General features: G+C 41.6%; 1 protein-coding gene across 3 annotated transcripts; it reads left to right on the top strand.

Moving 5' to 3' along the window:
• The first annotated feature begins 40 nt into the window (after positions 1-40).
• Positions 41-7,852, top strand: LOC133208540 (transmembrane protein 14C-like). Of its 3 annotated transcripts, none has more exons than XM_061346495.1 (5): positions 41-104; positions 1,677-1,760; positions 3,918-4,019; positions 6,660-6,747; positions 6,948-7,852. In XM_061346495.1, the coding sequence occupies exons 1-5, from the start codon at positions 56-58 to the stop codon at positions 7,003-7,005; spliced, it is 381 nt and encodes a 126-aa protein (XP_061202479.1). In that variant the 5' UTR covers positions 41-55; the 3' UTR covers positions 7,006-7,852. The 3 variants fall into 3 exon arrangements, with proteins under 3 accessions (XP_061202479.1, XP_061202481.1, XP_061202480.1); XM_061346497.1 differs by lacking the exon at positions 41-104 and adding an exon at positions 1,446-1,469; XM_061346496.1 differs by lacking the exon at positions 41-104 and adding an exon at positions 1,492-1,593.
• The last annotated feature ends 8,715 nt before the right edge of the window (positions 7,853-16,567 follow it).

Raw genomic sequence — 16,567 nt, forward strand, 5'->3', positions numbered from 1 at the left:
GAGAAAGCTCTTCCTATGTCAGAAAAGATAAGCATGCATGACATTGGTAGAGAAGATGGAAAGCTATGGCTGCAAGGAACAGCAGCATCTCATCTGGGCCCTAGGTGAGTTCAGCAGCCCCAGCAGCTGTGGGTTTCTTCCAGTTTTCTTCCTTCCCCTCTTGGGGATCCCTGGTGCTGGATTACAAAGCAGAGCCTAGTGAAACTTGAAACTCGGGGCCATTACACAGTTTGAACAGAAAGGGGAACCCCAGCCAGGATAGCTTAGATCTGTATTGGCTGGGGCATTTTTCAGGGAGATAGGGGATCTGTATTTAAACCACAAGGGAATTAAACTGTTCCTCACTTTTTGACCATTAGGCTGATTCATAAAGATGAGAAAATCTGAAATGCAGCTAGAGAACTGTCCTGGGTTTAGCTGTAACAGTTGTTTTTCTCCTTTTTCCTAGCTGGTGCTGTGCTATGTTTTGGCTTTAGTACGATAAGAGTGCTGGTAACACACCAATGTTTTAGTCGTTGCTAAGTAGCACTTACCCCTGATCAAGGACTTTTCAGTCTCTCATGCTCTGCTAATGAGGGGCACAAGAAGCCAGGAGGAAGCAGAGACAGGACACTTGAATCAAACTAGCCAAAGGGATATTCCATACCACAGCACATCGTGTCCAGCATATAAACTGGGGGGGAGTCACTGCTGCATTTTGCAGAAAGCACGGGCCTCTGATGTTCTGTGCCTTTTGTTACAAAGAGCTGAAGCCCCTCAGCTCTGGGGCTTGGCTGAAGGAGTGCTTTCTTTCCATATGGTTAAATGTTATGGGAGGTAATTCTATAGCCAAATGGAGTAAGTCATGCATAACAATTTACTTGAAGAAAGCAGTTCCAGCACGTGGAAAAGTGTTTGTAGACCATTGTAAACACCTCTGTTTTTTCCAGAAAAAAAAAAGGAAAAAAAAAAAAAAAAGGCACTAGCTGTGCTTATAATTTGAATATTATAGAAATATTCCATGAAAGGGCTATACTGAAATTACTGATCAAAGCTAGCAGCGGCCCACAGTGGTAGCTCATGCTATTCCAAAACCCAACCCCGAATTCTCAGCTATACCACATTCTGGTACACGACTAGCGCAGACTGGGTATACACGAATGCAGTTAGGAGGGAGCTTTGCCCCTCATTATAAAAAATAAGACAAAACCTCGTCTGCGCTGAGGTCTCTCCTCTTTTTTTGTAGGCACTGGGGCTTGCTCGGGCATCCCCGATACCCCGGCAGGGGGAGTCATCCGTAGGTAGGTGGGAACGCGCCAAGGCTTTCTCCTCCCCACCCCAGGCACCTTCCCCGCTCAAGTTTGCTGATTACTCCCCACTCGTTTCAAAACAGCCGGAAAAGGGAAGCTTTAGGCGGTGCGTTGCTCTTTCGCTTCCCCTTCCGCAGCCCGCTCCGCCCCCGTTTGCTCTGGAGCGCTGTGGCCGGGCGGGTGAGTTCTGTCTGTGTACCCTCCGCAATAGGGCGGAGAGTCATCCCACCCCGCTATCCGCAGGGCTGCGTTCCCAACAAATCGGGTTTCAGCTCTTGAGCTTTGTTTAGGGCTTAGGCTTTAAGTAGGCCTTGCGTGTGGAAAAGTCCCTGTGGCAAAACGCTGTGTTTTGGGGTTTGGGATACTGATCCTCACACTAATTTCCAGTTTTCGGCATGGCAGTGGACTGGCTCGGCTTTGGCTACGCCGCTCTGGTGGCATCAGGAGGGGTCATTGGCTATGCAAAAGCAGGTACGGTGTGGAAAGGTGCTTGTATCTCCCTCTCCTCCCTCCCTTCAACTCCCCCAGTAACTTTGTGTGAGCTGGGCGGCTTTTTACCAAGGCGTTCTATCTCGAAGTTAACGCAGATGTAAAGTTTATCGGTTTGTGCCATGTGCTGCTAACTTGCTGTTGTTGGGGTGTGGTGCTTTTTGGGTTGAGCTGTTGTTTTTGGCTGATAAGACAACAATGTGCTTTCTGGTAGATGCTGCTGTTCTGCCTCTGCATTGTGCTATTTGGGAAAGCTGACATAAATTTGCTTCAGAAAGGCTTTTTTTTCCCGGCTACTTTAAATATAAGCATTTATTATAAATGCTCTGTATGGCTTAAATTACCATTTTTTTCCCCCTTAGAGATTTATTCACGTTTTAATGTTTGATGGCAACAGTATGCTGCAAGCTGCAGCATTTGCAGAAGGATCCTTTCTCCAAATAGAGCTGACCAATGCAAATCGATCCTTAAACTGGTTCCTTTTCTGGACTCTGCATCATAAGATTACCTTCTGACCTACTGCCTTTGTTTCCTGTCCCTTTTCTGAGTTTGCCCTCCTCCAGACAGACCTGTGGATTCATCCCTGCTGCAATACTGCCTTTTCAGCTTTGAAAATCCCTTATTATCTCGTCCCATATGGGAGGACGAGGCCATGTTGATGCGAGGGTATCTGGATCACAGGATTTTTGAAGGGGGGACAGGAACTTTTATGGTGACCTGTAGGGATTAAACAACAAAATTCAAACCCACAACTGTCATTTCCCTAGTAATAACTTGGAGAAACCACCAAAAAATTAGAAACTTCATCCATAAAGTTAAGGTGGTGATACATTCTTTTATCAGAAGGTCTATTTACCTATACAGATGGTGGTCAGCAGTAGGTGCCTTGGGAAGAACATAAGAACAGGGCAAATAAAGACTGATTGATTTTCCTCTTCATTTAGTCAGTTCTCTGTGTCTCAGTGTTTTGAGACTCAGGAGCTTCCTGAGCCAAAGGTGATGTGGTTGTCCTATTAGAGTGTGTATGTCATAACTGCTTAAACAATGCCTTGAGATAAAAATCAAGGGTATGATGGCCATTTCTTGGCTCCCATGCTTGTGGAAAGAATTGTAGGTACATGTTGGTTGCTAAACTGTATTCTGTGCAGAACAGCCTCTTTACTAGAGTGTGCATCTTGTAATGTACAAGAACATCTGGCGCTTTCTGTCATCTTTTAACTCTTGCTTTTCATACAAAAAACAGGATCTGAAGCAATGTCAGTTACTTTGTTGACCACTAAAAAACGTTTACTTTCTGGTTGCAATATGCAATCCTCCTGTAACATTGAGAGGAGATCTTTTATCAGTTTAGCTTTGCAATCCGGAGTCTTTTAAAGGTGACCTGGAAAATGGAGTATATAAAGAATCACCCTCAATAACATAAAGTCCTAAATTTTTCATTAGCCTTATTGGGGGCATTCAGCACTCACAGTGGTCATACCTCTTCATTACTTGACGTGATCTTTAAATCACCAACTTGGATGTGATATCCTTTATCTTCTTGTATTTTGGGATTATAATTTATACTGAGGACTTAATCCAGAGTTGAGATGAGTCCAGGGAGCATTCTTCTAAAATCTGCAGTTACCTTTGGATCAGACCTCAGGTGTATTTAAGAGCTATGACCTCTCTCATTCAACTCCACTCTTCAGCAACGCTTTTTGTCTGCATGCCCTCCTGCCCAGTTCAGTCCGCATGCTTTTTTTTCTGATCTAAACCCCTTAATATTTAATTCGTCTACTTCACTGCCTCTCAAGAAATTCTGGTGTTACCGTGTTGAAACAACACACTTCAGTTTGCACAAACACCGATTCTTCTGCTTTTCTCACTGTTCTTTCCATCATAGGGATATTAATGGCTTTGCTGTTAAAGAATTAAATACTAATGCTGTTTGTATCTTATGAAAGAGTATTTGCATGTGTTTCTGAGTGCAGATCAGCATGGTCTTAATATTTTAAAAGAAAAAAAAAACCCTCTAATCTGCTTTATTACAATGAATGCCATTTTTTGTTTTTCTGTTAATGTTGGTGGTTTACTAAACAAATAAGCTGATGAGCAAGTTTATTTCTAAGCTTCTAATAAATGCATTATCTCATTCAGGTAGTGTCCCATCACTAGCTGCTGGCCTTTTGTTTGGGAGTTTGGCTGGACTGGGTGCCTATCAGCTCTCACAGAATCCAAATAATGTTTGGATTTCTCTCAGTAAGTTGTTTAAAAATCTTAATTAGGAGGGATTATATTTATCCTAACATAAAACGAGTACATAAAAGCATTTTCAGAAGAGTTGAACTGATGGTGTTAGAAATCTAGTTTCAATCCAGTCTTTAAACTTGTGGGTTTGTGAAAAATCTCCATTAGTGGCCAAACTCAACTACTCTCCCTGGAGTGTGAGCTGTTAGTGTTATTTTTTAAAAGCATATATTGTGAATGTGTATTAAAAACTGCTTGTCTTGGTGTGTCTTGCTCAGTGATTTCTCACTATATTACTGCATCCCTTTTGCAAGAATTATACAGTGCTTTGGGTAATAGTTCAAACTGACATTTTTGTTCCTTTTTTACAGGAAAAAGAGAAGAGGAAATATTTGTTATTTGTCATTAGTTTGTCTTATGAATGTCAAAAAACCTACAGGTTACGAAGGAAAATGTGTGCTAGGATGAAGTGAAACTTAAGCAGTTTAGAAGTAACAATCAAACCAAATACCACTATTTCACATCCTTTAGCAAAGTAAAGCAAATAAGCATTTTGTGTTTAAAAAGTTGTATGTAGTACAGTGTGAATCTCATCAATTTTGTCTTTCTGCAATTTACCATATAGAACTCAGGGTTGCGATCAAGTTAGGACAGATTATCATCTGTCACTTTAACCTGTATGTCTCTGAAGCTCATGCCAGTTGCAAAATAACATGACTTGAACTTTGCTTGTTCACTAATGAGTAGAGTACCTTGCAATTAAAGTGAGCTGAGAAAGTACATGTAGAAAGTTTCTGTAGCTGAGCTGGTGCCTGACACTTGTTAGGCTGCTGTATCTCTGTCCAGTGTGTTGGTAGTATCCTCTCCATTCACGGTCTATAGAAGATACCAGTGCATGGCAGTTTTCTAGCACTAGCTATGTTTCAATCCCCAGGCTTTGTTGAATTAGTGGCTGCCACCATGCATTTGTCTCGTACTGGCATGTTTAAAGGATCACAGTACAAAGGAAGTGCTAGCAAATTGATGTCTGACCTTTGTGTGTCCTCTTTTTGCCTGGATCCTGCTTTCAACATTCTGCAGGAGGCTGGAGCATTTCAGTTCAGGAAGTGTGATTCTCCTGCAGATTGCCCATACCCCTAGCAGGTTGTTATTGTTGAAAATGGCAGAGATTGTGATTGGCTTATTTTTGTTTGACAAATACGTGGAATTACAAACGTGTTGCATGCCTGGGGAGATAACAGAGAATCAAGCTTCAGTAATGCCATTTCTTCTTCCTCCTTCTTGGAACTGGAGCTTCCTTTCTCTCTGACTTGGAGAAGCTAAATACGGAGAGTCACTGCTTAGTTCTTGGAGAGTTGCCACAGACTATAGCATTTGTTCACTGAAGCAGTGACACAGTGTCTAGCTCTTCAATATGTGAAAGTCAGAAGTGAAAGCAAAAGGCCCAGCATTTCTCTCCACTTCAGCATTGACTGCAGTGCAATCCACTTCCACACTGATTAGATAGGTCAAACCTGTGCGTGATCAAGCCTAAATAATTGGAGTGAACTGTGCAGATACAGAAAGCTTAAGAGGAGTGAGAAAGTATTTTCCAACATGTGAGACAGTCAGAAACATTTCTGTAATTCAGTAGTATATGGAGTCTTTGTCCTTTTTGTGCTTGAAGTTTTATGAGAAGGTGTATTCTGTTTCAGACAAAATTACATGTAGTGAAGTGTGCATATGAAGACTGGCTACTGATTAGAGGTTGAGGCATTTGAATACTGAAATATTTTAGTTCTTTCTTGTCCTAATCTCTTGCATATCTCCTTATATGAGATTGCTAGATGTCAATGAGAATATTTAGGGTGGTGTTAGGGAGGAAGGATGCCATGATTGGGATTTGATATGAGCTGGGTCCTTCAGGACCAGTCACTACACAGAAGCAATTGCAGAAGAGTGATTGGAATAGCATGTTGTGTGTAGTTGTTACCACTGGGTAGCAGATGTGTGCTAAAACTAAGGATTACATTGATAAGATTTGCCTGTAGTTTTCTTAGTATTCAGTGTTTCTTTGAGATACTGCATTCCAGGGATTGCTGTTTCTGTTTTACTGACTCAGGGAAACTACCTGGCTCTGTGTCTCCATCAAGTAGTCAGGATACGTTGTACTCTCTGATCTTAGTGGAAGGTCTAGCAGGGCTGAAATGGATGGGTGCTTAGCACTTACATAAGCACGTTTCCCTTTTGAAGTCTTTTGCAAGCATAAATCAGTTAATTCTCTGAACATTACTGCAAGTTAGACACAAAAATGCTCTGCCTTTTACGAAAAGTGAGGGAATTATGTGCACGTTTAGTGATTCACCTGTGCAGAGGGAAGGAGTAGGTTCCAGAGGAATTGAGCATAGATTTTTTTTTTTCTAGTCTCCAGAGGTATGTTTTGACAAAGAAACTTGAGGAGCGTGTGCAGAATCATATGGAGTGCACTGTCTGCTAGAACTTGATTCAGAATATTTTCATGTATTGAGGCATTCCAAAGTTTGACTCTTTTAGTCTATCACATGAAACAACCCCCTTTCACTTCTTACTTCTCTCTATTCTGTTAGTTCTGAATTGTACAATCTCTCTCACATGCATCTCTGCCTGACTGTACTCTATAATCTCTCATTTAAGTTACATCTGGAACACTGACTGCTGTCATGGGAACAAGATTTTACAACTCTGGAAAATTCATGCCTGCAGGACTAATTGCTGGTGTCAGGTAAAACAGAGTATACTTTTTTTCTTTAATCTCCTATGTGTAATTTCTTATTTGCTTAATTAAACAGAGATGGAGTGAATCATATTTTGTGAATTTTGTTTTCATGCAGCAGTTACATGGGAAGTATTTGAAAATGAATTGATATTATTATTATTATTGTTATTATTATTACTAAATTCTGTGTTTCCCCCCCTTAACAGTTTGCTAATGGTTGGAAGATTAGCACTGAAGATGGTGGAAAAGACCCACGATAAGTAATTGTTCATTTTAAAGTTTAGTATCTGAATAAAGAAATCTGATACTGAAGTTGCATGAATACAGAAGCAAGAAGATGAAACAATTTTCTCTATTAAGATAATTTTTGTCTTTTTTTATATAAGGAGAGAATGGGATGATGGGACAGATAGTTTACATACAAGGTGCCATTTGTTTCAATGATCTGGTAGAGCTGTTATTGTGTAGTGAGAAACTGGTTCTGGGTTTGAGCATTCCAGATAAATTTAAGTGTCTTTTAACACTCCCAGTTTTTGTATTCCAAAAGATGCTGTATGTAGCAGAGAGGACCTGTAATTAAGAAAGTATCCACAAAGAGGCACCAGGACTTTGTGGCTAAATCCAGCAGTGTATCTCATACCTTTCATACGAAGTATTACAGTCTGTTTTACCTGTTGATACACCATGGTACACTGATACGCCATGTCTGTGTAACACCAAACAGATTTTACCTTTTTATTGTGACATTATGGTACAATGATGTTTTCTACAAGTAAAATGTCTTACAAATCTTTGTCATGTCTTTGTATCTTTTCTGAGTGTATGAGGGTAGAGGGTGTGGGACTTTTTACCTTACTGTTTTCTTCTCAGTGGAAGTCTTTGCAGTGAACTGTTAGTATCAAAGTGCTCTTTGAATTATGTTTAAAATCACTTTTTAAATGAAGGGGCAGAAGATTAACTAAGGGGCCTTCATTAGCACTGCATTAAAACTGTTTTGGAAAGAAACTTACCCTGTGGATTGATTAATTGAGATCTGTGCTAGGCTAAATGAACAGTTGAATGTGATGTGGCCAAAGGACTGTATAACTAGAATAAAACAGCTTAACATTAACACTGTAATTCTGATCTTACAGGCTTATTTGATGCTAGAATCTATCAGCATTTATTTTTTATCATGAAGGGAAGTGGCTATGCCTCTTCAAATCCGTCTTTACCAGGAAACCTTGGAGTCCAGATAATTCCTGGTTCTGTAGTGTAGAAGAGGCATCAGCAGCACCTGATGCCTTTGTTGACACTTCAATCCTGACTGCTTCTCCTGCACTCCATCTCCTGGCTATGTTTGTGCAGGCACAGGTAATACAGGCTTAGCACCATCATGGCAGATAGAGGCAAGAAATGTATTAAAGAAAATACTTTATCAACCTGCTCTTTTGAAATACATAATTATTGATAAACTAGGATTCTTACAGTGTGTAACTCATATTTTAAAGTGTTATTTTATGTAGTGACTATTTAAGATTTTACTCTGGCACCTCTATGCCATTGATCATATGTAAACTTTGTCAACTGCATAATGTAATTATGGCAAAGTAGGTTTAAATTAACTTACATCTTATGCACTTACCATTTTATAGTGCTTAAAGGAATTTGTAATAGTTCTGTCAAAGACCATAAAGCAAATACTAAACTACATAATTGCTCCATTTCACTGGTCACTTCAAAACTTGTATTTGCTGTTCTGAAAATGGCATTTAACATTACTGATCCAGTGACATTTCCATTGTCATGAATCAATGCGAACACGTGGCAGTAGTTTGAATGTTGTAATAGAAAGTAGTAATTACAAGCAGGTCTATAGATGTTAGGTCACTTGTATGTTACTGGATCTCTTAGCAAAAGTTGCAAAATTAATCCCAGATTTTTTAATGTATCTCATATTTTAACCTCTCTGTTTCCAGGCACTTAATCTGTAAATAACCTGATCTGTACAGGCTGGGTCTGCAGGGAGCAACACTAAAAACATGTAAAGGCATGTCTAAAATTCTAGTCTCAGTTAAATCATAGCCTCTTTTGACCGTGCTGTAAGCAAAATCCAACAGCCGTTTTTTAATTACCTTTATATATTTTAAGTCTCCCTGTGTAATTGAATAGAAAATTTCATCCCTGCTATAGAATTTTGTAGAGCCATTCAAGAACTAAAGACATTAAAATCCCTTTTCCAGACTGCCTGCCTGTGCTTTTAGGCTGATTGTTGGATAATCCTCCAAGGGTTTTTTTCCTGTTTTCATTGTGTAGGGTTTGGTGATTTTTCTTTCACTGAGGGTGGTCTCTCTATAGATAGAGATTGTTACTTTTACATTGAATTTGCTGTGACCATGCTATGGGTTCAGTGAAACTCCATGCTGTGAGTCAGCTTGCATATGGATATAATGTTTGGAGAGTGGGATTTAGTTATTTTAAAAAAATGCACTATTAAAATAATTTATAAATTGAGGCTACTCTATTCAAAGCACACTCTGAAAGTAAAAATGTTAGTTTAGTGTTACTGACCGTATCGGTTGTCAGCATGAGCTGAAATGAGTACTGACTTTTTAAATCAAGCACAGAAATGGAAAGTAGTTTTACAATACACAGGCTGCGTCACCAGGATTCAACAACTCAGAGTTGAATTATGCCTTCAGGACTCTTGATACGTTATAATGACAGAAGAAGAGGGTTTGAGTTATCAAATCCTTGCTTCCTGGAGTGAAGACACAGGCCCTCAATTGCACGTGTTGCTGCCACATCTACAGTGCCTGCTGGAAGCTGGGTGGCAATAGAAAATGTGAAGTATCTGTCTCCTGAGGGGTCCAAACAAGACTAAAGGAGGGAATTTCCTATTCCCTTTGGCAGATAAATGATTTCTTGTAAGTAGGAGCTTGTCTTGGACTTTGTAAGGGGATGAATAAATGTACCTGCCTTTGTAATAGCGGTTACTTACCATAAGTCCTGGAATGTGAGGTATGTTGAGCTGCCTTCAGTTCCTGCTTTGGATGGGTTCAAGCTCCCTTTCCAGGAGAAGGCTCTGTGCCTTAGGCCACTGGATATCCTATATGGGAATATTTCCTGGGGAAGCCACACCACAGCAGAGAAGAGAGCACAGAGTACCTGGGACCTGTGGAAACAGAAGCAACTATTTTTTTAGTCATCTTTTAAAGCTAAATAGTAACTAGCAAAAATACAGAAACATCCTGAAACAGAGAAATGGAATGCAGGTTGCTTTCTGGCCAGGTGAAAAACCTGTGGGACAACATAAATGTCGTCTATGCTGTATGTTTACTTCTGGCTAACCCTAGGTTCTTCCCCATTCAGGATCTTACCTGTGGTGCCCTGATTGCTCACATTCAGTACCAGGCATGTACAGGCTGGGAATGTTACGAACCACACAGGCAGCGAAGATATGAGCTAAGATTTGACAGGAAGTCAGAATTGTGTATGCTTGAGTGCCTTGATTGTGCATTTACAGGTGCGACACTTGAGACCTCTCATACAGCAATAATGTGCTGAGGCTCAATTGCAGCTCTGATTTGAGAGGAGGAAAAGCAGTCTCTTTACTCACCCATTGACAGATGCCACACCTTAAGCTGTTCTTTCAATTAATTTGACTTTTGCAGGTAGGAAAATCTCTTTAATTTAGAACAAATCTGTAGTATAGTGTAAGAATATATGTAATGTTATGCCAAGTAGTACAGACAACCATCTCTCACAGACTAGCAAAGGAGAATGAGGAGGCTATAAAAGGTATCAAAATGATTTAGAAGGGAAGTACTCGTGTGCTGTCCTACTTTATCGCTTGTTCTAAGAATATAGTACATGTTTTTTTAATGCAAAGCATATCCCATAGCTCTCATTCAGCTCCAGGCTTCAAAAGTGCAATTTTCCATGTCCCAGTTCTGTCAGTCATTGTGCTGGGTACTGTTGGCACTCTGTCATCCCCAGCTGAGGGTCAGTCCATACTGAAACTAATATGGCCTGAAGTATTGCATAATTATCCTTTTGTGGTGTTAAAATTGCTGGCTTCTTGGCATTATAGTCACGCTTTCCGACTGCACTGTTTAATCACCTGGAAAAATGGGAGGGGAAAAGGAAAAGGTCAGGAGAACCTCCAGGCAGTTATGACAGAAGGCGGAAAGTCTTTGTTCCTCCAGAATCCCTACAAGTAAAAATGGCAGTGTTGTGTCAGTAACGGCACAGAGACATCTGCACACAGCTTCTCCCCTGCTTCCTTGAAATGCCATGCTGGAGCAGATCAAAATGCTGCTGCTTTTGTGCTATACCCCCAGCTCAGTCCAGTGCACAGGTGACTTTGGGTGTTGCTTGTAGTTTTCTTGTGTTTCTCTTTTGAACCTGTGAAATGGAGGTAATGTTTTCTGTATCCCTTCCCCGCCTGTCTTCTACATCACTGCCTTCCACAGTGTGTGGCATAACATATTCCGCGCCCCAGAAGCAAGAATTGGTGGGTCTGACACTGTTTTACTATGGCATCAATCCTTGATTTAATTTAATACTCTTTTACAAAACAACTAATGAGAAAAAATATGGTAGGACAAACGTGTATTTCCTTTCTTCCATTTCATTAAATGTTAGCATGTGCATTTGCATGGTATTTGAGATCCTGTCCTGCAAGTACTGTAAATAAGTTGAATTGAGTTTTAGTACCACTCCTTAGAATTGTAGAATATCCCAAGTTGGAAGGAACCCGTGAGTATCACTGAGTCCAACTTCTGACTCCACACAGGACAACCTAAAAGTGAAACCAGATATCTAAGAGCATCGTACAAATACTTACTGAACAGCGACACACTTGGGCCACAACTGCTTCCTTGGGAGCTTGTTCCAGTGCCTCCTTCAGTGAAGAAAACTCTCTCTTCCCTCCCCCCCCCCTTCTTTTTTCATCTTTTGTGTTTCTTCTTTTTCCCCCATCACCCCCTTCTCCCCATACTTCCACCCTTTCCTTTTTTTCCCATTTCTCCTTTCCCTCCCTTTCTCCCCTTTTTCCTGTTTTTTCCCCTTCCCCCCCCTTTTTCTCAATTTTTCACCTTTTTCTCTTTTTTTTTTTTTTTTTGCGTTCCCCCATTTTCTCCTTTGTCCTTTCCTTTTTAATCTCTTTTTTCTTTGTTTTTGTATTTCCCTCCTGGTTCCCCCCCCCCCCCCCCCCCGTTTTTTTTTTAATCCTCTCTTTTCTCCCTCCCTCCCCCCCTTTTTTTAATTTTTTTTTTCTTTTATCTTTTTTTTTTCTTCGTTTCATTTTTTTCTATTGGGGCCTGGTTGTGGTGTCTCTCTTTTTTTCCTCCCTCCCTCCCTTCCCTTTCCTTCTTTCCTTCTTTCTTTCTGTTTCTATTTCCCTGTCCGTCTGTCAGTAACGCGCTGGTAACGCGGCGGGTGGTGGCTGGTCGCACCACCGTGGGGAGCCGAGAGAGGGCGGCCGCGCTGCGCCGAGGCGGGGAAAGACACTCTGCCCTTCCCGAGAGGTGGAGGCGAGAAGTCACAGTAAAGGCTGCTTACCTGCCTCGAAGGACTTGTAGTTGTCTCGCCCCGAGCATCAAATGCGTTCCTTTGTTCACTCGGTCGAATATGAGTGCCCATGTCTTTATTTTACCTTCGCACTGGCCTGAGGAATGAAAGGAAATGACCGTGGAGCAAAAGGCTTCTCTCACCAAGTGTCCCAGGCAATCCCAAATAGTGATGCTAAGGAGCTAGTAATAATTGCATGAAGAATAAAAATAAAAATCTCTCTTCTTGCAGCCCCTTGAAGGAAATAATTTCCTATCTGTATTGGAAGATGAGCCCAGTCTTTTGCACATGCCTGTTTACAGCGAGAAACAAAACCTGCAGGTTGTCAGCTTGAATCATGAGCAGAGGGGATTTAGCAGGACAGGCCTCCTGCTCTAAGCACTTTTAATAAACACATAAACATTCTAATTTATGTGTTTCTTAAAATAAGTGCTTATATATTTTATAACTGTTGCAGTATATATATGTAAGCTATATATATATAATAAGGGAGAGGATGCTGGATACATTCCTTTGGAGGTAGTGCTCTTTCAGTGGTAGTGTAACGATAGGAAATGGCCAGGATCAAATTATCTGCTGTTACCTAAAGGCATCCCACCAGTAAGAGAGTTACGGGATGCGCTAAAATTCCTTCTTGCCTCTCTGTTCCCCAATAAACCTGTACTCAACTTCCTCTGGGGATGAGCCACGTATTGCTCCATTAGTATGCAGCACCACAGCCAGCAGGGCAGAAAAATACACACCAGGAGGAGAGGAAATAGATGAAAAAAAGCAGGAGCAAATAAGCACTTTTAAATTCTGGACTGAAATTTCCCTCCACTGAGATTTTCACTGGTCTGTGGGGTTGTGACAGGACCCAAGATACTCTGAGGTGAGAGTGAGGTTGGTCCACTTCCCCACTTCTGTTTTCAAAAAGAAAATGAAGCCTAAACTGGGAGGTAGGGGATTTTTTTTTGTGATGGGGTTAAGAACCCAAGAATGATGACGGTGATTCTTGAGTGACGCTCCTAAAATCCTATGAAAGTATCCTAACCCATAAAGCTGTTGTGAAAATGATGTTTCTGGTTCTCTGGATAGTTATGTGTCTCTGGTGTTTAGCAGCGTGCTAGATGCTCCACTCTGCATTGCATTTATCCTATACCCAGCAGCATCTTCAATTTCCAGACACTTCCTCACCTGGCATCCCTGCAGCATTTACATCAGCTGAGGGGTTTTCTCCTCCATGTGTCACTACTCTTTCATCCCTGCCAAGCAACAAGGACTGTTTGTTCAATTTAGTCTTGTAAATATCATATATATAAATGTATCTCTTATACAAATTCATTGATTTGTGTGAAGGACGGGTAGCTTGTTCAGCAGACAGTTCCTCAGGCAGCACAGGAAGTCCTTGATCAGCACAAACCCACCTTCAGCTACATGCTTCTCACAGCCAGGTGTGCATTAAACACACACATTCATGTGTGTGCACAGCCAAAGACAGTACCATGAATGCACATTAAGTTTATTTACATTTTAAAAAGTGTTTTGTTTGCTTATGTATGTTTTTGGTGTTTATCAGTGGATATAACATTTTTTTCCTGTGTATCCCTTTGCCATACTGTCAAGCAAGCAAATCTTCCTGGTAGTCAATGGTAAAAGGCTATAGACTTTCTCAGACAGCCATGGCAGCAGCCTGCAATTACTCCCGTTCCTCTTAGCATCAACCACTAGAGTATCAGCTTCTCTAGGGAATGGCATGTTGCATGAAGGCAGAAAATACCCATAGATTTTGCTAGACATAGTTGATTTAAAGAATATATCCCACAGGATGCCCTTCAGGATCAGGACTTTCCTCATGAGTATTCCTTAACTCTATGGTGGCACCTACAGACTTCTCAGCAAAAGACCTGCTAAAAGTGGATAATTTTAACTTTTAGCATTCAAATCCTTCCCTATCAACCATAAACGAGGTGTGGTGCATATGTTAAAGAAGGGAAGATAAGAGTTAACTATTTAAACAACCATGTTAAGTAAGACCTAACTAGTGCTAACCTCAGCTTTTCTTTTTTTGTCCCAGGAGCAGTAAGTGTACACAAAAGAGGAGGAGGTCTGGGGGAAGGAGGGCAAGAGAGGTCAGCCTACTATTAATTGCATCTTATTTAGCTGGGTCACTGCAGTTGCCCTCAGTCCAATCTGTGGTGCCTCCCAGGTGCCCACCAAAGCTGCTCTATCGCTCCCCTTAGGTGAAAGATGTTCTTCATTAGTCTCATTCTTTATCAAACATATATTTCATATGCAGCAATTCAGCTGTGGCATTGCCCAGAGGTAATCTTGTATTGCCATGCCTTGCCTAGTGCCATGTGCTGCACTTCCACTTCATCCAGAAAATGTGAAGATAGGATATGCCCCTTTTTCCTTACAATCTGAGGGGAAAAAGGATTGTGTAGCAACCTTGGGAGCAAGGGGGAAACATTGAAAAGGCAGGTGGTTACGTAAAAAAAAAAAGAAAGTGAAACATCTGAAGTGCGGGGAAAAAGTTGTCCCGGATGAAGGTTTCCAAGATTATCCTGAGGTGTGGCAGGGCTAAGCACTGCTGACTGAGACATGCTGTGCCCATTGACCTGCCTGAGCTTCTGTTCCTCTATCTTTCACTTTTCAACAGAGAGATCTGACTGTAGTCATTGAATCTATTTACAGATCTTGCCAAAAAACCTCTCAGAAATCCATGTATTTCACTACAAGGGACAATGTAAGGAGAAGGTATTTTTGTGTCAATTTAACGAGAAGCTATTTCTGTGTCAGTTTCTTCTGAGGTTGCTCTGAAATTTATGAAAGAGGAGAAAACTGAAGCAAAAAGCTTTCCCTTAGGTGCCTCTGGAGGTAACACTGATTCAGGCTTAGTTTAATCACCATGCCTGGGTAAACAAATATTCACTAATCCACTCAAAATTGTCTTTTAAAGGAGATGAACTTATGTGATCCTTTCCCTGAAGACAAGGGGATTCAAAGAGGCACCCTCCACTCAACTGCCCTGACTGAAAGGGTGCAAAGTGGAGCAGGCAGGGATCAAGATCTCAGAGTCAATGTCCCTTTTTCTCTCCATCAGGAAAGTCTCCAAATCCTGGGTGTTCCCTCTCCATGGGGAATGAGGTTCTGTATGGCTTTGGCTCATGAGCAAGACTGAGAGGGTAAGTGACTGGTAATTTTAGGCTGAAGTTTCCATGCACCCATGGCAGAGCCAGGAGAGGGTCAGTGTGGCTGTTTGCCCCCACATGTAGCTAAAGCAGAATCTGTTTGGGACAGAATGGCCTGAATTAGGGAATTTGGAGATTTGTATCTCACTTCTTCCTGTTCCTCCACCCCCCCGCATCAATTGTTGCCCTTGTTTATATAGCCAGGCCTCTTTCCCAGTGAAGCAGCAAAGTGATAGCTCCCAGAAAAATCAGCCTCATGCTCTTTGAACATTTATGTTTTTATTATACAGTCTCTTACACCTCTGGTTTGGTGACTTCAGCTGTTCAGATGCATAACTAGGATTAAGGTTGTTCACAGCCGGAGTGCTGCCAACTAAACAGCCAGGCAAAGGACCCCCTCTCACCAAAATACTGGAGGGCACTGGGTAAGCTCACAGTCAAGCCCCTCCATGTTGTGCAAGGCACCAAGGGACGGGGAGGAAGAGCTGCACAGAGCTCTCTCCCTGAATGGAAGTCTCGTGGACCACCCATTGGCTCCTGCATGCTGTGGCTCAGAACCTCCAAGTATGGGCAATTGCTCTTCTAAACAACATGTTAGCCTCAAAAATTTCCCAGGGCATCAATACAGAGGGGCTGGCTGGATGGGTACCCCAGTCTGGCTTCATCAAGCTTCTTCCTGGGGTGTATCATTGTCCCTGGTGTCACCTTAGCCACCTTGGCCGCTCTGCTCAGGACAATTGATTTTTTGGTCCCTCCTCGGAACAAATTACAGAGGATTCGGCCTCTCTCAGGGAGGAGGTATAGCTGACAGCCAGCTGCTCTCACCACAGCAATCAACTAAAATTAATTCAAGTAAGACAGAGCAATTAGTGTTGCCACCTTCCTGAAACCTGCTGTTGCATGACCTGCCTATGGCTGGGATGTCACCCACTTCCCTTGGGAAAACAGTGCCTGGGAGCACATTGCTTTTTCCAGAGTGACCCATACTATTGTTCTCCTTAGGGGAGAAGAAGGGAAGGATGGTTATTTAGAGGGGGGTTGTGCTTAGGTGAAATTGCTCTGGTAGCCTACATCAAGACCTTAAAGTGCCCAGTCCTGAA

The sequence above is a fragment of the Neopsephotus bourkii genome, unplaced genomic scaffold (genome assembly GCF_033783945.1).
Source record: "Neopsephotus bourkii isolate Nb327-2 ecotype Australia unplaced genomic scaffold, CSIRO-AGI_Nbou_v1 NB_272, whole genome shotgun sequence".
In the NCBI taxonomy this organism is placed as follows: Eukaryota; Metazoa; Chordata; class Aves; order Psittaciformes; family Psittacidae; genus Neopsephotus; species Neopsephotus bourkii.

Coding starts and splice junctions, on each gene's coding strand:
- LOC133208540 (XM_061346495.1), top strand. CDS start 56: ATGGAAAGCTATGGCTGCAAGGAACAGCAGCATCTCATCTGGGCCCTA. Junction 105..1,676: donor GCATCTCATCTGGGCCCTAG/GTGAGTTCAGCA, acceptor ACTAATTTCCAG/TTTTCGGCATGGCAGTGGAC. Junction 4,020..6,659: donor TAATGTTTGGATTTCTCTCA/GTAAGTTGTTTA, acceptor CTCTCATTTAAG/TTACATCTGGAACACTGACT.